Consider the following 26,498-nt stretch of genomic DNA (forward strand, 5'->3'; position numbering starts at 1 on the left):
GCAAGTTTAAAAAGGAGCACTCTGTCAAAGGGGGTGAGGAGGGATATTTGGGGGGGTGTTTGAGGGCACCAGACTGAGACACCAGGGACCTGCTAGGGAGTCTGAAGAAGTTAGGGCTGCCTAAATGACCATCAGGGGATGATAGGGCTTTACGTAAGATGGATACGCGTGTAGACTGTTTAGAGAAAAAGGGTTTTAAGACAACAAATGCTTTGTTCCTGTTAAAATAATCAGTACTTTGGTTCGAAAAGGCTGTCTGGTCATGTATGCCACTGGTCACAGACTCCCACAGGGTAGAACAGCCGGTGCCTGAAGTCCGTCGGACCTGCTGGCTCAGCATGGTGGATAGGCAGGATATCGCAGCACGCAGCCTGGTCTGAGAGCGGGAGGATCACAGGATTCCACCCTAGGGAAGGCTAAAGGCAGGAGGGCTGAGACAGGCAGGGCTGCACTCGGAGAGACCAGAAGGCAGGCAGAGGTGTGGCTAGCTCTGCAACCGTGACTCTCTATCCCTGGCTTCTAGTCCAGAGTTCCATCTACTCCCAGTCCTGCTGCCTCTCAGGATATATTGTGTTGTATTCACCCTTGTGCTTCCCACAGGTAAATGAAGTGGGTTTTGTGGTCAAGTCTTGCCAGTTGCCATTACTTACTGAGGCATTTCAGGAACTCTGAGGCTTCTACACAGCACAAAGGACGTGCTCAGCAGAGCTGAAGTAATGAGTGGATTCTCTTTCCCCTCAGGCGTAGTTTGGCAGGAACTACTTAGTATCACATGGAGGGAAACCGAGACTGCCATAACGAGAGTTTAGTTTTTTAAACTTTATCCTGGGGGAAAGCCACTGAAAATCAGGGTGTCAGCATCTCTTGTTCCAGATAGCCATACTGACTGATGGGTGCCAATGCTCAGCCCACGTGCCTCATGGAAATAAGGTTCAATGCAACTTTTATTGTAGTACAGCAGTGGTCACCAACCGGTCGATCGTGATGAACTGGTTGATCCTAGATCTCCCAGTCAATCACTATCCCATTGACTGGGAATGGGGAGCTGTGGCCAACAGGAGCTACGGGGGCGGTGCTTGCAGAGAGGGGCAGCACGCGGAGCCACATGCTGCCCGCCCCTGCCCCCCAGGGGCTGCAGGGGCATGTTGGCCCCTTCTGGGAGTGGCATTGGGCCGGGGTAGGCAGGGAGCCTGCCTTAGCGGCAGCCATGTTGCACCACCAACTGGGAGTCATCGCAGGTATGTGCTGCCTGGTGGGAGGGCGCACCCCAGCCCTGAGCTCCCTCCCAGTGCCAGTACCCCAAACCAGCCCTGAGCCCCCTCCCGGAGCCAGCACCCTATACCCCCTCCTGTGCCCGGAACCCTCTTCTGCATCCCAAGCCCCAGCCCGGAGCCCCCTCCCAGAGCCAGCACCCCCACCCCCTCCTGCACCCCACCCCCCTGACCCAGCCCGGAGCCCCCTCCCAGAGCCAGCACCTTGCACCCACTCCTGTACCCCAATGCTCTGGCCCAGCCCAGAGCCTTGTCCTGCACCCAAACTCCCTCCCAGAGCTTGCACCCCTCACCCTCTCCTGCACCTCAACCCCCTGCCCCAGGCTCAGCCCAGAGCTCCATCCCACACTCCAAATCCCTCAGCTCCAGCCCAGAACCCGCACCCCCTCCCGAACCCCAACCCCGTATCCCAGCACAGTGAAAGTGAGTGAGGGTGGGAGAGAGCGAGTGACGGGGGGGGGGGGGATGGGGTGAGTGTGGTGGGACTTTGGGGAAGGGGCGGGGTAGATGCTGGGTTGCCCTTAAATTCAAAAAGTGATCTTGGGCATAAAAAGGTTGAAGACCACTGTAGTACAGCATCTTCTACAGAAACTGGAGCCTGAAACTCTTCACACAGCTCAGTTATGAACGTCATCCCATGCAAGAGGGTCGCACCAAGACCAGTGTGCCACTTAAGCTCTCAGAATAGGACTTAAGACTGACCTACCAATGAATTTCACCCTCACTGATAAATACTAAATCACAACAGAATTAGAAAGAAATCAAGAGGTATAGGCAAGGAGGGGTGGGGCGGACAGTATTCATAGGCCAAAAGGGACCATTGTGATCAGCTAGTCTGGCGTCCTGTATAACACAGGCCAGAGAGCTTCATTGATCTTTGCATCAGCCCATAACTTCTGTTTGAGGTTCAGCGTATCTTTTAGAAAGACCACCCAGTCTTGATTTAAAGACTCAAAAAATAGGAAAAGATTACTTGTCTGTTCTTGCCGGCGGACAGCTGAGGAGTTAAGTGATTTGCCTAAGGTGTCATGCAAAGTCAGTGGCAAAGATGGGAATTAAATCTAGATCTCCTACGTTTTATGCCATGGCCCATCCATTTTCTTTCTTCTGGGCCCAGAAATGAGGCGGTGGCAAGGAGGTCTGAAGTGCCCTTCCCTAGAGAGCTCTGTGATAAAAAGGCAGCGTCACAGAGATAAAGTACCAATGAGGCGGAGACGTAATAACTAATAGCAACACACAGCTTTTATATGCAGTAGATACAGGAAAGGCTGGTCCAGAATCTGCCTGGGAGAAGGCTCTTGCGCTAGTGAGATGAAGTTTCTCCACCCCTGTGGAGAGTGCCAGCATGAGGCCTGACAGTCCCACTGTTTGAAGGCTTGAGTGGGATGTAAATGGTGCATAGGCCTCTGTGCAGGGATGAATTTCTCCTGCAAGGTCTAGATGTTATGGAAGGACAGAGAGGAACAGGGGGATGCTAAAGTACTGCAGGGCATAGGGAAGGTGTAAAGAGAGGGCAGCTCTATGGAGAGTGTTTAAAAAAAGGGGGACAGTTTTCAACTGGCTCCTGAAATGAATGCAGAGAAATGAAAGGATCACCAGCTCATTTAGTCTGACCTCTTGTATACCACAGGCCACCAGCACCCGCATACTCACTCCAACAACTGCAATTAGACCAAAGTATTGCACCCCTATGGAGACAAAACTATTTTATGCCCGAGGCAAAGAATAGGAGGGGCTGGGGTGCACCAATCCCTGAGGCCCCGGCAGTGGCAGGAAATTAAGGGAGATATACCCAGATGAGGACTGGCGATGTCTGTTCCTGCCATATGTTGCCTCATAATTGGTACCCTCCTGCTGGCAGCTTTTGTGCACTCTGAGTGCCAGGGGAGTTGTTCCAAAGTAAACGGCTTATTTGTGGTATCTTAAGGGGGAAAAAAAAAAAGCTTGGCTCCTTTATCAGGTTCCAATGGCAAATTTCAGTTCAAGCCAGACTTTGCGGTGAGGCCAGCAAAATCTACTGCAACTTGACTGCATGATGTGTCAGGCTGGTCTCTGCTAAGACTCGTTACAATGCACTGTCACCTACAAAGAGAGTATAATATTCTTTGAAAACTGCTTGATTGCTTTAAAATCTCCCTGGTTTACTACAGCCCTGTCATTTAAGAACAGCATGACTGTTGCCTCTCCCATTACAGCACTCAGAAATATAGAGGAAGGATTGTTCAGTGGTTAGGGCATTAGCTGAGGCTTTGGGAGACCCAAGTTCAATTCTTTGCTCCACCACAATCATCCCGTGTGACCACGGGCAAGACACGTAGCCCCTTAGTTCCCCAGCTGTAAAATGGGGATACGAGCACTGCCCTGCCTCAGAGGGGTGTTGAGAGAATAAGTACATTAAATATTGTGGGTGCTCGGCAGGATGTAAAAGAGTGCGGGAGTGCATGTCATACCAAAGCAAAGCAAGTAGAGTGGTTAATTTGCAGATTCCATCTTTCCTTGGGAAGATAAGGACAGTGCTGTGCACTATGGGTAGGATTTTCCTAACACTCAGCACTGACTTAAGCACCCAGGCTGGAGTCAATGCTACATCTCCGACTGTGTTCGCTGGAAGCAGAGGTGGGCCGGTGCTAAGTGATTTTGAAAATCTCAGCCCACTTGAGTAAAAAAGTAACAAGCCGCAGTCATCTAGCCTGCCCTCCAGCATAACACAGGCCAGAGAGTGGCACACAGCGATCCCTGCATCAGGCCCATAACTTCTGTTTGAGCCATAAGAGAACTTGTAAAAAGATGTCCAGTCTTGGTTTTAAGACAGCAAGTGATGGAGATTCCACCACATCCCTAAGTAAATAGTTCCAATGGTTCATTACCCTCACTGTTAAATGTTAGCCACTTGTTTCTCGTCTAAATATATCTAGCTTCAACTTCTGACCCTAAAGCGCCCTCTACTACCAGAAATCTTTCCCCCGTATTGGTACTTGTAGACCATGGTCAAGTCACCCGGGACCTTCTCATAGGTTGTGATAAGCCATATAATACAAAAATTGAATGTCTTGGTCCAGCTCCTCAGCTGGTGCAAATTGGCATTGCTGTATTGGAGGATGCTGATCTGTTCCAGTGGGGGATCTGGCACCTAATCTTTTTGTTTTGCTTATAAAGAGTCTGTCTCTGAGATGTGCTAAAAGCCCAGAGCTCTCCTTGAGTTTGAGCACAGAATATCTTCAAAGCGGGCCCTGAACATTATCCAAGATACTGACCAGTGCATAGTGATCATGTGGAATCCTTTGGTCAAATACATGCTGTCACTTATTGGCATATAGCAGTTTTCAACCATGGCTCTCAAGCGGTTTACAAAATGGTGTAAGTTTCCCTATCCACATTTTACAGATGAGGAAACAGAGGCTGAAGGAGCTTAAGTGACTTGCATAAGGTCACTCAGCGAGGCAGTAACAGAGCCAGGAATACATCCCGTCTGTCCTAACTCCCAGTCTTGTTCTGTGGCCATTGGGCGATGTTAGATATTTTAAAAGAGTTGGATAATTTTGTAGCCTTTAATAGGACTTGTAGTTATGTCTGGTAATTTAAGGTGGATCTCACTACATGTTTCAGAGAGTGTGCTGATTACCTGGGGCACTCAGACAGGAGCTTTTTCTTATCATCGGTTTTTGCAGATGGGCTGGGAGGTGGCTGCCATTCTTTGAAATCTCAGGCATTGGCCACTGCAGGGAGTAGGGTACAGCCTTGGTGGGCTGATGGCTTTGTCCATTAACTGGATTCCTTTGGCTAATAACCGGTGACTGGTGAAGCTCAAATGGGCCTTGGTCCTGCCAAGCATCCTTCTGATTTATTACAGATCAGGCCAGATTCTGCTCTGACTTACACCCGTTTTTCACAACTCCTTTTGCAGCAATTAAAGGGGAAGATCCTTGTGAAGGGAAAGAAGTTGAACAGCCTGGAGGACACGATAGGGATGAACGGGAACAGTAGCACAGAGGCTGAAGATGTCTCTGATGAGGATGAAGCAGCCGAAATGGAAGATGAGTCTGTGAAGAAGGAGGTAGAGCAGAAGAGGACAGTAAGTCAAAGCTCTGACCGGATCACTGAATGGGAAGAATTATGTGGAGAGGGAAAGGGCATAAGCTAGATCCTGGCTGTCCAGCCTGCAGAAGGCCTTGACATTTTATTAAAGCTAATGTTAAAATTATATAATACACAGGTTGAGAAAAGAGTGTCTGTACATCTGGGTATAGTGCTTAGATGATCCACAATACAAAGTTTGTTTTAAAAAGACATTAAATACAAATAGTGCATAATCAGCAATAACCCAAATTAAGGTGAATAAATTACATTAGCGCTTTATCCCACTGCACCGTTCATAGGGCTATGAAAAGTCGACCCTTCTACATGGGGCTTTGAACGTAGTGTAGGTCCAACGAACCCACTTTCTAATACGTGACCAGGTCCTCAACTGGTATGAATTAGTGTCGCTCCAATGGAGCTCTGCTGATTTACACCAAGGGGCATGGTCTGATCTATTCAGGCGAGGCAGGGCCAAACTATAAGAATCTTGGTCCTTCCCTAGACTCAAACATCGCTTTTGAAAGCTCTGCCCTTAGACATATGCGCTTAACTCATTGAAGCATCCACGTGCAGAATTTGGCCCTTTATCTTAGACCACTGATGTTTCCCAGCCTCAGGGTGTGTGTGAATGTCCCTATGCACTATGGGCCAGATTCATGATGGGTGTATAACAGTGTAGCTCCACTGAAGTCAATGAAGATGAACACCCGCTGTGGATCTGGTCCATCATGTGTTTTCCCTAGTTTCCAGAGGTTTATATTTCATGTCTAGTCTGGAATCAAGCAGGTGTTTCCTTGGACGTTGGTTATTTTTCTTTCCTGCTTCCTTCCCTCACCGGAGCTGCTTGCTCCTGTTAAATCCCTGAAGTAATTAAGGTGGTTGTGGCAGCAACAGGGGCCAAAGCATCACATGACAAAATCAGAACCCGTCTATCCCAGAATGAAGAGCTCCAAGCTTTGTGGAGCCGGGAATCCTGCCCTCTCTGTTCCCTTATTCCCAGCCAGGGTTGATCTTCCGGTTTGCACAGCTGGCCCTGAGACAATCAATTTCTGAGACTCAACTGAAAAGTCTGAATGCTGGAGTCGAGGGCTGAGGCTGAGAGTGCAAACAAAACATTTTTGGTCCTGCGCTGCAGAAAGCCTTGTGCAGAGCTTTCCACCTGCATAATGTGGGGGTCCATCATGCTGTGACACTGAGCAACAATGGGACTTGGCTGGCAAAGCAGCTGCTGCATGAAACCCAGTTAGAGCTCACACACACAGCCCAGATCTTTCCCAGACCTCCTGCCACTAGCAGCCTGTGAGTCAGAAGGGTGAGGTGGGTAACAGCATGCAAACACCAATCCCACAGTCATCCCGAGTCTTTTCTTAACCGGGGTAGGGTTTGCCTAGACCAAATGTGCAACCAGGAATCAGCCTGTTCATGCAGTCAGCGTTGAAAGCAACCTGTTCTGGGAAAGGAGGGGAAGCTGGGTACAGCCCAGTTGCACGAAAGGTTCTGGGTGCTAAAAACTGGGGGATCCCTCTGTGAAGGAGACAGGAATGAGGCCCTGGTGTCCTTCCCCGGTGATCATTAGAGTGCGTACTCTGCAGAGTTGTGTGGGGTTTGTGGAGGAAAGGCCAAACCTATTGCTTTCTTGTCTCCAGAGCACCAAATTAAAGCTGGCCAAGGAGTTATCGGACATCATCATCTACTGCAAGAGCGTCCACTTCCAGGGCTTCGACAGCACCACCTCTCCCCTCGCCTTCTATGAGATGTCATCCTTCACTGAGAGCAAAGCCCAGAAACTGGCGCAGGAGTCTGGTACGTGCCTCCGGCCTTGTCAACAGGCTTTGCTAGTCCCCTTGTCCGTGAACCCACACATTCGGTGCTCACTTCCTTCTCTAATCTTTCCGTGCGAAGATTCACTTTTAAAGGCAAGATGTCCAGAAGAAGAGAGTCCTCTCCTACATGATTGGTAGCACCTTAGAATCTAAAAACAACTTTGCATTGTCTCTCTATGTATAAATGGCAACTTCCCTCCCTACCCCACCATTAAGTATTTGTGCTGCGTTCAGTGCTGTCTCCTGGATCTCTTTTGTAATCCAAAACTGGTACCATAAGGGTATTTTAGCCATAGCAGCATTTTACATGCTTTAAGCATGGTAGTAAAAATCATAAACAGATATTGTAATGTGGTGAATTTTGTGTGTGTGTGTAATGTATGTACACCACTGCAGTTTGCTAGACAGAATTATTTCAGCTATGTCTCATAGATGGGTTTCATAGGCCCTATACTGCATGCACCCAATAGAGAGTCCCATTTAGGCTGAAGCAGAAAGAGCCCGTTCCTTTAGAGTAGGAGATTCTTGGTTCTATCCCTTTGTCACTGTGAAATACTGAGCATACAGCATAGTGGCCATTGTGTACAACGCAGTAACACCCAAGAAGCTTCGAGATGGCCAGAGATTTATTATAATATCTTCTTGCACTGAACTGTAGAACTTCCTGCTCCATTAATATCCCTTCATATTAATGTGGGAGCAGAAATGGTGTCTTTATGGCATATGCTGTTCAAGCAGTTTTGAATTGACACATAGGTCACAGGGGCTGTTTCAGTTGCCTGATTGGATGAGTTTAGCTCTCAGAATCAAGTTTCTTGTGTGAATAGTTGCTCTTTGAATTCTGCTTTCTGTGAATGTTCTGCATTATCCCTGTCACATTAACTATTTCGGTCAGCATTCCTGCCAGAGTATTCATCTGCTTTAGTATTCACAAGGCAGAACCACTTCATTGAAAAATTCGAATACTTGCTCTGCTCTCGTTCCCAGCAGTGGTGGCTCAGGATGGGAACTGTATGCAAAGTGACTGCAGGTTTGGGCGAGGGTTCAATTTACTTAGTGAATGAGAGTCCACTTTGGAGTGACCACCACCAGATTAGTGATCAAACGTGGATGAGGAGGCACCTAAAAGATTTGGTCTCTTTGGCTGGGTATGTCACCGAAAGAAGCAGTGGAAGTGATTTTGTGACAGTGTGTCTGATAAAGGGAAAGAAGTGGTGACAGAATATACTCCTGTGTTCACACTCTGTACACCATTGTAATAACGTTTGTACAAGGTGTGCCGCATGAGGAATCATTTAAAAACTCATAATTTGCTGATCAGTATTGCCCTGGTAAAGTATGTGTGGCAACACTGAGAAGTGATAAGATTTCCCTCTATGATGTTATTAACACACGTTCCAAAGCCCACAGCCCTGCCCATGCAGAAGTCAGATCAGTCCTAAACAAAGGAATATGTGCTTGCCTTAATATGTATTTTAGCAGTAAGCTGAGTCATCAAGCAGGGAGGGACAGCAAAGGAAGTTCAAACAGGTGAAAAAACCCAGCAGGGAATATCCTTCCACATAGGCTCTGTGTTTCCTGGGTCTCAGCTGGCAATGTTTTTCAAGAAATTATAAAAAGGAGGGACAAACACCCCAAGGCACTCCTTTCTTTCTCTCCCTACCCATCCCATTCACTGCACCTGAAGAGACAAAGGAAGCCACCATGGGACTCTGGGGGAGGGGTCCTGACCTGAAGAGTTTGGTCGGTAAGACTGCTGCTAAAACATGTGGTGAGAAAACTCTGCTTCGAATCTAACAGAATACGTTAAGTTTGGCACCAGGAAGTGTTTTCTCTTTATTTTTCTGGTAGCCATTTCTGGCTTGTGTGCCTCATTACTTGGACTCACTTAAAAATCTATCTCCTTATCGTTAATAAACTTGTTTTATTGTTTTATCTAATCCAGTGTGTTCAAGTTGAAGTGTCTGGGTAACTCCTTTTGGGGTAACAAGTTGTGTGCATATTACTCCCTTAAAGGAATAATGGACTCAGAATATTTGTACTGTCCAGGCGAGGGCTGGGCCGTACAGGACATACATTTCTGGGGGGAAATCCAGGATGGCCGGGGGGCGTTGGGGTCACCCTGCAATGTAATCAGGCTGGTAAGAGCCATTGTATGGTTGGCTGCAGCGCACACACAGATGTAACTGGGTGTGACTTACATGCTGGAGGCTGTTTCTGAGCAGTCCAGGTTGGAGGCTACAGCAGCGAGGCATTGTAAAGGGCACCCCAGGTTACAGGGTGGGGTGACGCAGCTGCTCATTAGTCTGGATTGTACCCTGGTACGTCACAGAAGAGTTAACAAAGTTAAAAGACAGGCTAAGTAGACAGGTAAAGGAGCTGCATATCATTAAAAAGGAATAGAAATAGCACAAATCACTCAAAAGGGTGTTTGTATCTGTTTCTCTAGGAACCAGTTTTATTCATCATAACATCAGGCATTTGAGCCGGGTCTATCCTGCTGGCTGGAGGACAGATTCTTCCAACTATAACCCAGTTGACTTGTGGAACGTTGGCTGTCAGATCAGTAAGTGCAACTGAAAGCTACCAGGTTGAAAATCAGAACCAGATCAACAGGGACCTAAATGTTGTTAGTATTTGATTGACCTGTGTGTGGCCTCAGTCCCTGAAGAGAGGACCTCCCGCCCCAAACTGCTCCCTCCCCCCCCCGGGATCCCACCCCCTATCCAACCCTGCCTGCTCCCTGTCCCCTGACTTCCCCGACCTATCCACACCTCTGCCCCCTGACAGGCCCCCTGGGACTCCCATGCTCTATCCAACCCCTCCTGCACCCTGTCCCCTGACTGCCCCCCAGGATCCCCCGCCCCTAACCACTCCCTGACCCCTGACTGGCCCCCGGGACCCCCTACCCAACCCCCCACTGCCCCGCGCACCTCCGCCACCCCCTTACCATGCCGCTCAGAGCGGCAGGAGCTCGCAGCCCCGCTGCCCGCGCGGCAGCGTAACTATGTGGGAGGGGCTGGGGGCGAGCCTCCCGAGACAGGAGCTCAGGGGCCGGGCTGGATGTGGCCTGCGGGCCGTAGTTTGCCCACCTCTGCTCTAGTATACTACGCTATGCTGTGCTGTGCAGGTTCTTATACTGTGCTTATCGCTGCAGTATCTGAGCACATTCTAGCAATGCATTAAACAGCCATGATTCATATCTGTCGTGAGTTGTTTGTTTTCTGTGAGATAGTGAACTCTTGGTATTCGTGTTTAACAAATGGAGAACTGAGAGACAGAAGATACGCGCCCAAGGTCAGACGGAAAACCTGTAGCTAGCTAGGAATGAATGTGGACCTCCTGAGTCCCAGTGTTGTGCTGTCACTCTGAAGCTCCATACTTCCTCATTTCCTGTAGCTGCTTCCTGTATTCAAAGCGTAATGTAGGTAATAAGAACAGGAGGACTTGCGGCACCTTAGAGACTAACCAATTTATTTGAGCATAAGCTTTCGTGAGCTACAGCTGTACTGTAGCTCACGAAAGCTTATGCTCAAATAAATTGGTTAGTCTCTAAGGTGCCGCAAGTACTCCTTTTCTTTTTGCGGATACAGACTAACACGGCTGTTACTCTGAAACCTAATGTAGGTAATGTAATTGTGCATGTTCCATGCCTAACTGATAGAACAGTATTTCTCAATGACCGGTTCCTGGACTGGCATCAGTTCCTGAGATCTCCCTGACACAGTTCAGGAAGGCAGCAAGCCAGTCCCTGGTATCAGAAAGGTTGAGAAACACTGCACTAGAGTGCACCAGTACGGTTCAAGACCCATAGTAGTGGAGGAATATAGTGTGGCAGAGTAAGCAGCAACAGCAGCTGAATAAGCAAGCTGGTTATTTAGCCCGTTGTCTGTGCCTTAGCTGGTGAGTTCCTGGGTCCAAACGTAGCAGATCTAACACAAAGTAACAATCTTTTAAAATTCGTGGAACACTGAAACTTTGAGGAGATACGAATGTTTCAAAAACAAATTGTGAAAACAAGGGCTCCATGAAGCTACTCGTGAAATAAAGTATTTTTGCCCATTCCCCACCCCCCTGGGGGGAAGATGGTCCAATGGTTAGAAAAAGTGCTTGAGGGTCTGGCATTCTGGGTTCTATTCCCAAATACCGCTGTGACCTTGGAGAATTCACTGAGACCAACATGGGTGCTGAAAATTAGGAACCTACATCCATATTTGGGCACCTGATTAAGTGGGCAGATTTCAAAGGTGCTGAGCGTGCACACAGCTCTCTCTGAAATCTGTATTAATTTATTTGTGTTTTATTTATCAGAGGAAAAATAGAGGTGTGAATGAGAGGATCATTTTTGTCTTTAATTTTTGTAGGGCACTTAGGACTTAGTGGTCACGGTGGAAAACCAGCTAAACATGAGCTCCCGCTACCATGTGGTGGCAAGGAGATTTAAGACGATCCTCGGATGTATAAGCAGAGGAATATCGAGTCAAAGCAGAGGAGTGGTATTGTCTCTGTGTGAGGCACTTGTGAGACCACTACTGGATACAGTGTCCAGTTCTGGTGTACACACTTCAGAAAAGGTGTTGATAACATGGAGAGGGGCTCGGAAAAGAGCTACCACAATCATTCAAGGTCTGGAAAACATGCCGTATAGTAAGAGAGTAAAGAAGTTCAGTCTATTTAGTCTAGCCAAGAGAAGGTTGAGAGGTGATTTGATCAGTCTATAAGGCTCAGATTCCCCAAAGGTGTCTAAATACCTTTGAAGATCTGGGTCTAAGTAATTACATGGAGATTTCTGAAAATAGAGAGCTTCTTTATCTAGCAGACAAAGGCCTAAAAATCTCCGATGGCTGGAAACTGACGCTGGATACATTCAGACTGGAAGAAAAGTACAGTTTTCAGTGAGTTAATTAGCCATTGAAACAACTTACCTATGGATGTGGTGGGTTCTTCAGCACTGGAAGTCTTTTAACCAGTATTGAATGTCTTTCTAAAAGATACTCCATTTCAACCTGATGGTGTAGTCTCAGTTTAGGAATCACTGGGTGAAATTCTGTGTTATGCAGGAGGTCAGACTATATGGTCAGGATGGTCCCTTTAAAATCTGTGAAATCCTCAGGTGAAAAGGGCTGTAGAAAGCAAAGTTTATCACTATTGTGCTGCAGATCACGAAGGCAAATCTCTATATGCATGAAGGTAGCTGTATTGTGTGAAAAATCACTAGAAAACCACTTGTGCTGGGTTACAGGAAGGTGAATTTTATTTTTTTGTTCCAGTTGCCTTGAATTTCCAGACGCCAGGCCCAGAAATGGATGTTTACCAGGGTCGATTCCAGGACAATGGGTTTTCTGGGTATGTCTTAAAGCCAGAATTCCTTCGGGACAAGCAATCCAAGTTCAATCCAAAATCCATCACAGAAGGAGTCTGGTGGATGCGGAAGAAACTCCAGATTAAAGTAAGAATTGGAGTAGGAAAATTGTAACAGCAACGCCAACTTTGTGTGCTTCTACAGATCTAAATTCTGCCACCTCTACCCACACTGAGCAGTACCTTCACAGCCCCGATTCACCAAGTTTGAAACTCCTGCTTAAATCCAGCGCTAGTCATCAAAGTAGTTAATCATGTGCACGAATCCCATTGACTTCAGTCTGAATCGGGGCCTCTGCGAGAATTCCTTTCAAAGCCAAAGGGACTACTCAGAAAGTAAGGCCCCAGTTCAGCAAAGACTCACGCACATGCTTAACTTGATGCACAGAGTAGTCATTGGGATTATTCAGTGTTCATAAAGGGAAGAAGATATGTAAATCTTGGTAGGATTGGGGCCTATGGTACTATCAGGTCTTTGGGGCAGGGGCTGTCTTGTTCTGTTTGAACAGTGCCTGGCACAGTGGGGTCTTGATCTGTGACTGCAGCTGCTAAGACTATCACAATTCAAATAATAAATTATAATAATAATTTGAATAATATATAATAATGAATTGAATAATTGAATATATAATAATGAATAATAATGAATTGAATAATGAATTGAATAATATATAATAATGAATATATATAATAATGAATTTGAATAATATATATTATTATTATATTATGGGTGGCAGAGCCCAGCTCACAGAAAGCACTCTCTTTTCATGACTTCACCTTCTTGGTTTAGTATAAAACGTGTGAAAAGGATAAAACAAGGGTAGTCAAGGCTCATATGTCATTATTTATTGTTATGGTTACAAGCATTTATTTGGCAAACATCCTTCAGTATTGGTTCAGGGTATAAACCGCTTATCAGCAGGGGTCCATTAGGAATTCTTTCTCCCTGCCCCTTGCCAGGGCTATTGGAGCATTGCACAGTTGACCAAGAATACTGTGGCCGTTTCACACCTTTCCCCGAAGCATCAGGTGCTGGAGTCAGGATGCAAGTTTTGAGAGAACCGTGGTCTGACTTGCTATGGCAGACCCTGTGTTCCCAAAGGATATTGCCTTGAGAAAAGAGATGACAGTTCTGAAAATCAAGTCTCATCCTGAACGTGTGCTACTGTCCCCTCTGCTTCCTCTGCAGATCATCTCCGGCCAGCAGCTGCCCAAGGTGAACAAAAGCAAAAACTCCATCGTTGATGCAAGGGTGACAGTCGAGATCCATGGGGTCCAGCGGGACAATGACAAGAAACAAACCAAAGTAATTGAAAACAACGGTAAGAGGGATTTCTGTATCACAGCTTAGCTTCACACACCATCAGAGCATCCCAAGACCTTGCTGGCATGGTTTCACTCTGTACACAAGTAATGTCATGTAATTTACACTCTAACATGGTTTCATGTGATGACATGCTCCAAAGTGCAGCTAATCATGGCCTCCCCTAACCCACCCTGATGTGCCCACCGGCAGGTAGAACAGCTCATGGTACAGAGCAGCAGGCTCAGATCTGGGCCTGCTGCCATGCCTAAGCTCCTGGTTATGGACAGTGGGCCAGATCCTGAGCTCATTAACACTGGTGCAAATACAGGATAACCTAATGGATTTGTTTCCACTGGGCTCAGGCCTCAATAGCTTTTCAGAAGGAAAGAAATTTCCTCTGGCGGGATCAGCCTGTCCTTTGCAAGGAAGCTACTGTGCGGCCTGCTCTCAAGCCCGGAGAGGATTCATGAGAGGCCACAGTCTTATACTTCTGCACTGGCTATGCCACTGTTTCCCTTGCCCCTGGACTTGTCTGCTCGGATCCATCCCCTCTGTACACGAGTCTGGTGTCACCCATTCAATGGGCTGCGTGGACTGAACCACCCTCCTCATAGCACGGAGCTTACACTCTTTGATGGGACAGGGTGGGGAAGCTTCGTATCTGTCCTGTGGATAAATACAGGACTTAATTCACCAGGGAAGCCAAACTGGCACCTTTCACTGGTGCTAAATTCACATACATCATGGACGTCTAGGAGGAAGGATGAAAAGCCTTGTGGTTACAGACTGTGACCCTGGAGAGCTGGGTTCAATTCCTGCTCTGCCACAGACTTCCTCAGAGCCTTGAGCAAGTCACTTATTCTCTCCTACATGCAGTTCCCCATCAGCAAAATGGAGACGATAATACTTCCTTCCTCACGGGCTGTTGTGAGGATGGATCATTAGTAACAGTGAGGCTATCTGATACTGCACTGAGGAGGGCCATATAAATACCTAGAGCAAGAAATAACTTAGATTCCTTTCCTGCAAGACTGATCCAGGCAGTAAATAGCTGTCAAATCAACATACACATTCCTCACAGAGATAGGGAAATACGCCGCTCACAACACACACAGAGAGTACATTATTGTGTGGAATCAAAGCCAAGTGCATATAAACACCGTGCACATTTTCTCCAGGGCTAGCGGTGTTTCCCTTTTCCTCCTTTCCTTCCTTCCTGGTTTAGATTTCAGTTAGTAAAACGTGGCCCCACTGCAAAAGTTCTTGTCCGTTTCCTTTCAGGCACATGCCTGTGGGTTTAGAACCATGTCAGTAACTTTCCTACCAAACTCTGCACTGTGCATATAACATCACAAGGTCTGGATCTACAGAGCTGCTGTGCCCCCCCCCCCCCCCCCCCGGCGACTTCGGGGAGGTTACTGGCAGGAATGTTTACAGAAACAGGGACTTTTAAGTGAATGTTGCAAAATGGGATAGGAATTCCACATTTGTTATTGTCACTATTTGAGCTGGAAACCTGATACGAGTTACATCAAGGGCTATGTCCTGCATGGCCCTGAGGCCCAGATCCTCAAAGGTATTTGGGAACCTAACCCCCATCAGCACTTAAATACCTCTGCGGATCTGAGCCTGAGTGCCCTCAGCTTCCACTGAAGTCAGTGGGGTATTCTCACCTTGCAGGAACAAGTCCCAAATCAGGGAACAGATTCAATGGGAGCTGGGAATGCTCGGGATTTCTGAGTATTAGGCTGTTACCAGGTAGGGGCCATAGAGTACAATGCTGAGCTATTGCTTTGCACGTGCAAATCCCCTAGTGACAAAAGCATAGTCCTGGGGCTAATGCTGTCACATCCGCCCTGGAACAGTCGGTGACTATCTTGCCTTCCCACAAAATCTAAATGGACCGAATGCCATAGATGAGACCTTAATTGTTAGCGCTGCCCTGTCTTATGCACCTTGCTAGGAGGCAACCACACTGCTGAGGCATGATTCCCTCTCTGCTTCCCTCTAGCTTTGGGGGTACAGCAATGTGCTGCTGACCCAAACCAGCAGCAAATTCTGACACCCCCTGCACCAGCACAGCTGTGCTGGTCAGCGCTTTATGGGTGGAGCCAAAGCTCACTCCATTCACCATCTACTTGCTCCTGGGTCTGGGTAGCTGATCTGAGTATCGCGCGCAGGGGAGTTCGTACTACCTCTTATCCCACAGCACAGATGTGTTGTCCAAGTCACAAGGTAGCCTCAGTGATTTACTTAAAGTCAGACAGTGAGTCAGTATCAGAGCTGGGCAGGAAGCTTCTGACTGTCAGCCTGGGTCCCTGTGCACTCGGCCACACTTCCTCATCTCCAGCTGACCCAGACCTTTACAACAGATCAGACTGGGCTGGAGATCTTGTGGGATCTCTTACCAGATCCCCAGACATTGCTGCTTTTGCTCAGGCTGCAATATGGCCAAAGCAGCCTCTATTCTTCTTTTTGGCATTTCCTGGATGGAACCAGAGGCCTGAGTCAAACAAAGGGTAACGTGTGGTTTGAGTTTGACGCTGGGAATGATCAGTGATCCAAAAGAGGGGATGGCTCTTGTGTCCCTCACAACCAGATTGTCCAATCCCTTGAAGATGGAGAGAAACCCCAGAGGTACCACCTTTGGCTCCAGATCCACTGTTCAGATCTGGGGTTTGTTCCAGCTCTCTGGGCCAGTTTTGAACTCCAGACCTGGATCTCAGGTCAGCTAGTGACCAGCCCACTCTCAGGGTGTAGGTGGGGGCCCAGAGCTGCGTTTATGGTAGGGCTCCTCTCTGTGAAAAGCTGACGCTGTTTTATCACTGGAGAGTGGAGATGACGATAATCCCTTCCAGCTGCACTGTTTCTTTTACTAACTGGTGAATGAAACTTCAGCAGCTCTTTGTGTTAAAAAGGGTCTAACAAAGAAAAGCTGCAGCAGATCTCACTCAGTTTCATCACTGACAAAGTGGTATTGTCCGTATGCAGAAAAGAAATCCCGAATCAAAACTATAAACCAGTTGGACAGAGACCTAATCCTACCTCGGGCAGAACTGCTTACTCAGTCAGTTGGAGCTTTGCCTGAATCAAGACTGCAGGGCTGGGCCTGTTGAATTCTCTCTGGCATTCAGGGCTGTTCTCCTGAACTGTTGCACTTGTTCCTGTTCGTCTTAGACTTATCCCCATATGGGACAACTGTTTTGCTGATTTCAGCAGCAATTTGCATCTGAACCACCCACTACATCATTGGAGAAGTATCCTGCTGCTTCTAAAAAGACACACTACGAACCACAATTTGTGCTAGGTCAGGTAGCCGTGCCATGTACTCACAACAGGTAGGCAGGGAATTTCGGATGAAAGAGGGATTTTCTCTTTCCCCTTAAGATTTATCTGTTGAATTCCTGGGGTCAATTCAGAGAATACTTGTGCAGCACTGGATCCTGCAGATCTCTGCTCACCTTGGTGACCTACTTGACATCAACACTCAACCGGAGTCAATGTTGGTTATTCCCAAATGGGAATTTACAGCCTCCGAGTTAGTTCACCATTGAAGGGCTTCTGCAGAGTACCAAGAGGAGAAGGCAAATCCCCCACAACTAGAAGAGAGCCACTGGGTCTTGTGGCAGCAGAGGGGACCCCATGAGCCGAAGTATGGTCAGAAATGCCCCAGTAGAGTGAAAACGCTTGTTTCAGTCAGATTATTTTGTGGTTCACATTGTTCCAATCAGTTCATAGATTTCTAGGGTGAAATCTGGGCCTCACTGAGGTCAGTTGCAAAACGCTCATTGATTTCTGTGGGACTGAGATTTCATGCATGAATTTTAAGGCCAGAAGAGACCATTCAGATCATCTGGTCTGACCTCCTGCATAATGCAGGCCAGAGAATTTTACCCCGTGTTAGCTTGTGGCTGAGCGGGAGCATATCTCCCAGCATGACATCCCATCTTGATTTCAACTTGGCATCACTGTTTTTATTTTTCTGCTCCCTTGCTCAGGGTTTAACCCAAACTGGGATGAAGAGTTTGAATTTGACGTTGATGTCCCTGAACTTGCTCTGATCCGTTTTGTGGTGGAAGACTTCGATGTATCAACCAAAAATGACTTCATTGGACAGTACACCATCCCCTTTACTTGTCTAAAACAAGGTAAGGCGCTTTGTCTGTAGCAGAGCAAGCCACACCGGCTCGGCCCTGTAAAAACAAGCGGTGCCCTAGAGAGGCTAACGGCCTGGATTTTCCCACACAACCAGCTGTTACCCTGGGACCATTTGCTCGTTCAGTGACTGCCTGAGTCTTTGTTAGGATTAGGGTAACGGTGGCCTCCAGAGACTTCCCTTAAAGGCCCAGCATAAGCCAGTACATTGGCCGCTGCGGAATGGTGTCATTGTGTTGGAGACCAGAGTAATACATTGTAACAAAGGAAAACACGCACAGTGGATTCACTCGCATTCATTCAGCAGGAAACAGGATGTGGTTTGAGCATACTCTGAAATAAAGCAGCCTCACTTCAGCATGCTTTCGGCCTGCCTCCGAAAGGCCAGGTACTACAGGAAGCAGTGGTGTTAATTCAGAAGGCAGTTCACTCCCATCAGGGTCAGGCACAATACGAAACCAAGGGTCTGAACACTTGTGATCATGAGTGATCTATTGTAAGCATAGTGGGATCAGACCCAGTTTCTGGTCAAATGTGAACTCTGCCCATTGTATTTCTAGCAACTTAATAACCACTGTAATTAGGGTTGGATAAATAGGGACCTTTAAAAACAATCAGCGTATATTGTTTATGGAGTAGCATCTATAGGGAAGCAGTGATTAGGGCAGGGTGGCACTAGTAGGATTCCTGGTTCCTATTCTTGACTCTCCCAGTGCCTGTGAGCCGCTGGGCAAGTCACTTAAACCTAACGTCTTCACTGAACAGCTAATGCTTGTGGAGGGCTTTGAGATCCTCAGATGGAAAGAGCTGTAGAAGCGGTGTAAAGTGTAATTGTGGAGCCATACCATATCACTGTATTGTACCATAACACAGTGCACTATTGTACCTGTTATATATGGCCCAAAGTTACAGGTCAGGGAAGGAGAGGACTCGGGCGTAGGAAATGGAAGTGATGTGGGACAGTCACTCTTTAGCATTGCAGTAGAAATGCCCCTACTCCTGTGTATGAAAAATAAGCAGCTTTCTCACGTCTTTACATCCAATCCCATGTTGTTGCATGTAAAACATTCAGAGTAGCAACCACATCAGGACTTGAAACTGAACGCTCGTGTCTGTATATTTACTCATTCCAGGCTACCGCCACATTCATCTTTTGACCAAGAATGGCGACCCATATCCATCAGCCATGCTTTTTGTGCACATCAATATTCTGGACAATAATTAGAAACAGCAGAGAAACCCATCTTTCAAGAATCAATGGACACTGCTACAGACTAAAAATGAACCGAAATCTGCCCTTATCCCTACCCTGTGCAATCCCCAGTGCCTTCTCTGGGCTTGGAAGAGGTATAAGTCAGTGCAGCCTGACTCCCATGCTGCTAAAAATACCCTTTATTCTGTACACACCCTCCATTCATTATGCTGAAAATATTCTGACCTTGCTGTTGAGATTTTGTTAATAAGACTATTCAACACATTTTGATTTTTAATGAATGGTAATTCTAATTACTTTACTTCTGTTTTTATAGAGCAGTTTAGGGATTTTAAATGGATTTTAGATTTAGTTAAGGGTATTGTGTTTGTTCAATGGAGGGCAGATGTGACCCTTGCATCCTTGTCATTGTAAGGGTGCACATCGAAACTTTGTATAAGCAATATACGGTGGACAAATAAGCCCTGATCCAAAGGCCAATGAAGTCAGTGGACAGACACCTGTTGGCTTCAGATCAGGCCCGTCCTCCACTCTTTTAAATCCTAAATTGAGACACAGTTCTGTCCTCTTTACTACAGTATAAAAAGCTACACTACAAAGATCACTTTTATTTTGTAATATGATGAAAAAAATATGTGAACACTACTCCACGGATGTGCTATTTGCATCCAGCATGAACAGGGCTGAGTCACATTCTTCAAAGGAAAGAAGAAGTTGTAAGTGGGGGGATTCTTTTTTAAACACAGGATGACCACAGAGACTTAATTTCACAAAAGACAATGTAAGTGTATAAAAGTGAAGGTATGGAAGGTTGTTTTTAAATACAGTAAGTTAAACATTTTCAATGTGTATGGAAAACATCTTTTTGAATAAGGAGATGCTGAGAAAAAGGCAGTAGAAAGAATAATTTTAAATGTTTATCTGGTTATTATTTCACTGGATGGAACCGAACATCATAGCACAGTAAAAAGAGGTGGCAGCTCTCTGAAAATGAAAGCAGGAAGGTGTGTGGGTTGTTTTGTTTTCTCCAAAATACAGCTACAGAGCTAGAGGAATAATGTAGAGAGAAAATAATATATTTTCAAAAATTGTCCACACTTGAGTTACTGATCATACTTCAGACTATTAAAAATGGAAGCATTCTGAAAAATACCTGATTTATTTTTCATCCTTTCTACTCTTTTGTTACTTCTTGTAATGCACGCCCGAAGATTGTAGGCCTTATCTGTTTCATCGTTCATATTCAGTCAGTTTCACTTTGTGCTAATGCATGACACAATAAGAGGCACAAAACGATTGGGTGAAGGAAAGATGTCAGTGTCTCTTTGCGTCCTGTTCCACTCACTCCCCCACACGCCGTTGGCCCAAAATAGCCCAGGTGAGTGACCTTTAGCCAACACAACAAAACCCCTCTATTTATTAGGTCGTCTGGTGGAAAATGTATTTTGCTGCAGTGTTTGCTAGCAGATATGTTAACCGTTCTTCTGGACACTGCTGTTGGCTGGTGTTCTAAACCATTAGCTGTTTAACTGTTGTTTGGGGACTTCAGATTTGTGTCTAATCATTAAAAATACCCAGCCAAACCCTTACTTTAAATTAGTTACTGGCAGCTAAGGGAGTGTAAGTGCTCATGACAGCAGTACAAGCAGGTAAGCTATATTTCAGCATAGCCTTGTTTTCTACAAAGGTCATCTATTGCTACACGAGCTAACAGCTTCTTAGCACAGGGTCTCTTTAATAGAATGCACTCAAGCTATAGAGCACTCCCTGTTCGGGAGTACCCTGATCGCTCACTCTGCTTTCCCTAGCTGCTTACCAAAATTTCCCAGAGCATAGGCCCATGATTCATTTTTATAGTCTTGCGGCAAGCAAGAGGGCCAACCTGGGTTTCCCAGGTGCCTCTTAATAAAAGAGGCTGCTCAGGTCTTTGGCATCAATCTTAGCCCTAAACAACCCCGCCAGAGCATAACCTTTCCTTTTAGCCAGAGGACAAATAGTTGTTTTTGGAGCAGATAGAGCAGGACTTTCATGCTGGCATCCTGTAGCATATGGATTTGTTATAAACTGGCAGCCAATGCGTGTGTTTGACCGCTTAGGAAGTTCAGACTCCAGGTGGGTGTTGTGTAACTGCTTGGGAGCAGGAGTGTTGGGTCAGAAAAAAATTAGTGGAGAGCCAAAGCTACAGCCGAATCCCTGCTTTCGCCTGCCTGCTGAGGCTGTGGCTGCTTTTGAGGGGTTAGTCCCATCCTAGAGGGGGGGCCAGTATCAGGGGTGGCTCACCAATAGCCAACCTGGGTCATCCCTGCTTTCTCTGCACTCAGCATTGGCCCAGGCTGTGGCGGCTACTTTCTATTTGGCTGGCCAGCGGCTGCTTGAGGCAATCTGCCGGCCCCATCGTCATAGGCTTGGGGCAGCGCATTTGGCATGGTTGCCCCCCTAGCATGAGGCCAAAAATTTGCCAGGCCAAATCTGAGTGAGTGGCGTTGCGACCTGGTGCACAGAGTCACAGCGCCTTGCAAATTTGGCCCGGCTGCCTCTGTCTTGTTGGAGAGGAAACCAGGCCAAATCTGCTGCTTATAGCAGGTGCCTAAAAGTCAGAGGGGAACCAAGGTCCTAGGTGGGGCAACTGCTCCCTTGTGCCACAGCAAATGAGGCCCCTATTGGGGAGCGAGTAATGTACTGGCACTGGGTATGGTTATGATGGTTTGTGGTAGTGATGTGTGAGAAAACCGCATGGCCTCTCTGTGCCTCAGTTTCTCATTTGTAAAACAGGGCTCATGAGACTTTACCTTGGTTGTAAAGTGCTATGAGCTGACAAGTGCTCTGTAAGCACAATGTTGTGGTGTTATGCAGAGCCTGTATCTGTGTGCCCTCATCCTGAAAACTCTCCTTCATTACAGGAACTCGTACTCACACAAGCCATACCATGGACTTCAGTGGGGTGACGCGTGTGAGGCAGACGTTGCAAGATCTGGCCCCTATGAATAAATTTTAGATGTATAGTGGGGGCTAGACTCCCAACGGGGTCCCGCCTAGTGGAATTTGCAACCCCAAGTCAGGCACCCAGGCTCCCTATACCATGCATGGGGGACAGTGAGGTACCTAAAAGGGATTCACAGATGCCAGCTTGCTGAGGGGGGAGCTGCCGAAGCTAGCTAATAGGAAGTGCTGAGGAGAGGGAGGTGGCTGAAGCCCTGCCCCTCAACTAACTCCAGGCCAGAGGGAGGTGTCTACCTCTGCTAAACCAGGTTAGTCCTTTATCAAGGCAAACCAAGGAGATCATAGAGGTGCCCCCATACCCAATGCCCCACTGACTGGAGCACTCAGCCGGGAAGTGGGAGCCCCAAGTTCAAATCCCAGCTTTGTCTGACTCTGAGCAGGGACTTGAAGCCAGGTCTCCTATCTCCCAGGTGATGGCCCTGACCACTGGGCTGTAAAGTTGGTCTTGGACCCCGCTCGCTATTGAATTGTTTATATAAAGTGGAACAGCTTCAGCAGGAGAACTTGAGAGACCTGCTGCAGAATGCTCTGCTACAGCCACCACAGCTGTGGTTTGTGGGGGCCCCAATCCAGTCGCTGTGCTCTGACACTGCCTGAGACGACCCGCCCCGGCAAAGGCAGTCTGTGGGGGGAGAAGCCTCCTTTGAGCATCCTGCTGGGGCTTAGAGGTGAGCTGGGCACTGAGCTGCCAGGTGGTTTCGCACCTGCCCACCAGCAGAATAGTAGGCACCATGGGGACTTTACTGACAGAAACGTAAGTGCCGTGATGGGGACTTCAGACAACTAGAGGGTTAGGCGGCAGCTCAGCGGTGGTGTAGTGAAAGAACGGGATGCCTGAATGTTAGACTTAGGTGCCTACATCCCCCTTGTGAATCTAGCCCGAAGTGTGAAAAGTGCTGTGGTAGTTAAGGGTACAGCTGCACTGCGGCTGGGCTGGGCTGCCCAGCCCGGGCAGCCAGACTTGAGCTCGCGTGGCTAAAAGTAGCAGCATGGACACTGCTGCTTGGGCTGCCACCCACGCTTGGGCCCAACAAGGGGGCAGGCGGGCTTGGGCTTGAGGGGCTTCCTTAGCCACCGCCCATGCAGCAACGAGCCGAGTTAGTGCATGTCTGTCTCTGCTAGGGTGGCCAGGGACGCATTCCCAGAATACCAGACGTTCCAGGATATCTGGGGACAGCAGGCCCCCGCCCCCCGGCTGGCATGATGGTGCGTGCGAGGCTGGGCCACGTGGGGGAATGCCATTTTGAAGAGCATGCCCATGCATGCATGGTGTGTGCGAGTGTGCGTGATTGTGAGGTTATCGGATTAAAATATGACCATATAAATCATTGTTGCAACCACGGTTATATATTTGCAGCAAATCTTGTACAAAGGTTGTCGAGTGAGGTGTCTATGAAAAGGTTATGAGTTGCTGGTTATGATTATGCTATCTGTATGCATGTGTCATGTTTGTATTTGAAGTTATAAAAGTATTGGCTCTATACCTGGATTTCAAATGTTGGCTCCTGAGGTACCGCCCACAAGGGAGCTAGCCAGCACATGTTGGAGGGCTATTCAAATTAAGTGGCTCATCAAGAGACACTTGGTTGACAATGGACCATGCGAGACGCCAGTCTGCACTGAGTGAACTGTCATGTAAACGTGCTGTCTGGAGCGAAGGGAAAGGCTTCCTGAAAGGACTGAGCGAAATTGGGCCTGGACATGTGACTTGCCCATGTGACTCCAAACGCCATCTTGTTGCTGTCATTTTCCACAATAAGAACAATGGGATGCCTACCCCATGGCACAATCTATAAAAGGCCCTGGAAACACCTCCACTTTGTCTTCAATCCTGCTTCTTACCTCTGGAGGAACTTTGCTACAAACGGAAGCTCTGAACAAAGGACTGACCGACCCATCCCAGCTGTGGATGTACTCCAGAGACTGGACTTAAGCCAGCAGTTTATTCCATCGCTGCTACAAGCCTGAACCAAGAACTTTGCCATTACTGTATGTAACTGATTTCTTTAACCAATTTTAACTCTCACCTTTCTTTCTTTTTATAAATAAACCGTTAGATTTTAGATACTAAAGGATTGTCATCAGCGTGATTTTTGGGTAAGAGCTAAGTTATATATTGACGTGGGTGTGTGGCTAGTCCTTTGGGATCAGAGGAACCTTTTATTTGACGAGACTGGTTGTAAAGAACCACTCATCTCTGAATCCAGTGTTTTTGGTGGTGATATAAGAACTGGAATGCCTGAGGAAACTGCCTTTGTTTTCTTCTTAGGCAGTGTGGTGAAACAGGAGTTTACTTTTCTGGCTGGTTTGGGATATCTTATAAAGAATAACCACCAGTTTTGGGTTGTGTTTGCCCTGTTCTCAGCAGTTTGTCCTGACTTTGACATCCTCAGTTGTGACCCACTAAGGCAGGGGTACAGTCGCACTGGCTGGGGTGGAGCGGCATGCTCCTCAAAATGGGGTCCCCTGTCCAATACCAGACAAAACCATGTCTGGTTTTGTTTCAGTTCTGGATGTGGGACAAATCACCCACAAAGAGGACTGTCTGATTTAAAATAGGCAAGTGGCCTCTCTAGTTGATGCATGCTGGGAATCGTACCTCCCTTCTGCAGTGCAGACACCCTAAGTCTCAGGCCAAAGGCAGTGATCTCTCAGCTGGAGCCTGGTGGATCATTTCTCTTCAGCCAGATGAGCGGGTGAGGGGGTGCCGGTTCTTTCTGAAATCACTCGGTGGTTCAGCTGTTTCTGATTGATCCTTATCCTGACAAACCCCAAAATGAAATCAAAAGCGTTCGAATGAGGTAGCTAGACTTAAATGGGTCCACAGCAAGGAGGGGCTTGAAAGGAATGACTGCGGTTTCCATAGAGCTATGGCTAATCCAGGCATCTGAGCACACTTCAAACACCCTGATGTAACTATGGCCAGCAATGAAGGATCATAGTAACTGAAGCACTGATGTCATCCCCACACTCCCACCAATAGGGTGGCTGGTTCAGGACAACATTTACCCAAGAGAGAAAGGGGTGATCTGTGAAATACCCTCCACACACAGGGTGGTGCCCATTAGTTAGCTTCATATGCGGGGGGAAATGTCATTAAAGAGAAACAGGCAGCTAGCAAGCTGGGCTGTGTTCAAACTAGTGATGTAAGGATCAAGGCAATCTAGCCAAAAGCCAGCCCTTAAGGCCATGTGGCTCTTTGATGAGAAACACAGATACTCTCGGCACACAAGTCTTAATAGACACTGTATTTGTAACTCACTGAGCACAAAGCGGCCTCATACCACACTAATAGGGGCAATGAAAATAGTCAGCTTAGTTGGAGGAAGGAACATGTCTGCTGGTGGCTTGTTCTTCTCTGATCTAGGGGGACTGCATCATTTTTAGGCTGTTTATAGAGGTGCAGCATATGGCACTGAACCTGCCTCCCCAGGAGGGTGTAAGCTTTGAGCTAGGACATGGGAATAGCTGGAGCGTCTCTCTGTTCCACTCAGCGTGTCCCAAGTAACACATACATACTGCTGCTGCCTTTGCCCCGGAAAATGCAAAAGGAAATGCAGACTCTCAGCCATATGGAAATCATAACTAGCATGGCAGTACATTGGGGACTGCAACACAGGGCCAGAGGGTTGCAGCTCTGACGACGGCCACCTGGAATCTGCTGATTGAACCTGGGACCTCCCAAGCTAAACCATGAGCTGCTACAGTTTAAGCTAAAAAAGCCGAGGCTCTGTAGCTGGGGCTGCCACATTCACTGTCTGTGGACTGGGCACAGAGCAGGATGCATAACACACACTGACCAGTGGGTTACACAGCCCCCCAGCCCTTTCTTTAAGGCTAGTTTCAGGGGGCTCCTGAAACTTTGTGCTGGTGTCTGGTTAAGGTTGAGATTAGACCCGCTGCAGTAACATTCTGGTTGAGAGACTCACTGTACTCTCTGGTTGCAGGTGCAGCTTGTGTTCTGCAAGTTCTGTGGATAAACGGGGGGGGGGGGAAGCGACAACCCAGCTGAAGGGTAAGGGGCAGTGAGCCGCTCGGGTAGGGGAGATGTTACACCAGTGTCCTACTCACCTGGGGTTGTTAAAGACCCCACTGATTTTCTTAAGAGTAAGGGTATTAGGGCAGGGATTAACAGCCTGATCCTGTTCCCCTTTGCGTGGGTTCTTCATTCCCTCCCCTAAAGCTGTTCAGAAGCGTGGCCGTGCACTGTTCGACAGCTGCTGCAGTTCAGCCTGGTGGTGAGGGAAGTAATTGCTGGCTAATTTTCAGGGTGTTTTGTGAAGCTCTCTTGA

The 26,498-nt window shown here is 47.5% G+C and overlaps 1 protein-coding gene across 2 annotated transcripts in view; it reads left to right on the plus strand.

Annotated features, from left to right (window-relative positions):
- Positions 1-24,255, plus strand: part of PLCD1 (phospholipase C delta 1) — a 101,573-nt gene extending 77,318 nt beyond the window's left edge. For both annotated transcript variants that reach the window (XM_074946374.1, XM_074946373.1), the window contains exons 9-15: positions 5,176-5,343; positions 6,995-7,151; positions 9,621-9,737; positions 12,442-12,620; positions 13,722-13,854; positions 17,837-17,986; positions 19,127-24,255. In XM_074946374.1, the coding sequence (XP_074802475.1) occupies positions 5,176-5,343; positions 6,995-7,151; positions 9,621-9,737; positions 12,442-12,620; positions 13,722-13,854; positions 17,837-17,986; positions 19,127-19,218 (996 nt within the window). In that variant the 3' untranslated portion in view covers positions 19,219-24,255. The remainder of the gene's footprint in view (positions 1-5,175; positions 5,344-6,994; positions 7,152-9,620; positions 9,738-12,441; positions 12,621-13,721; positions 13,855-17,836; positions 17,987-19,126) is intronic.
- Positions 24,256-26,498: the final 2,243 nt, after the last annotated feature.

This window comes from Natator depressus, chromosome 2, assembly GCF_965152275.1.
Source record: "Natator depressus isolate rNatDep1 chromosome 2, rNatDep2.hap1, whole genome shotgun sequence".
Taxonomy (NCBI): domain Eukaryota; kingdom Metazoa; phylum Chordata; order Testudines; family Cheloniidae; genus Natator; species Natator depressus.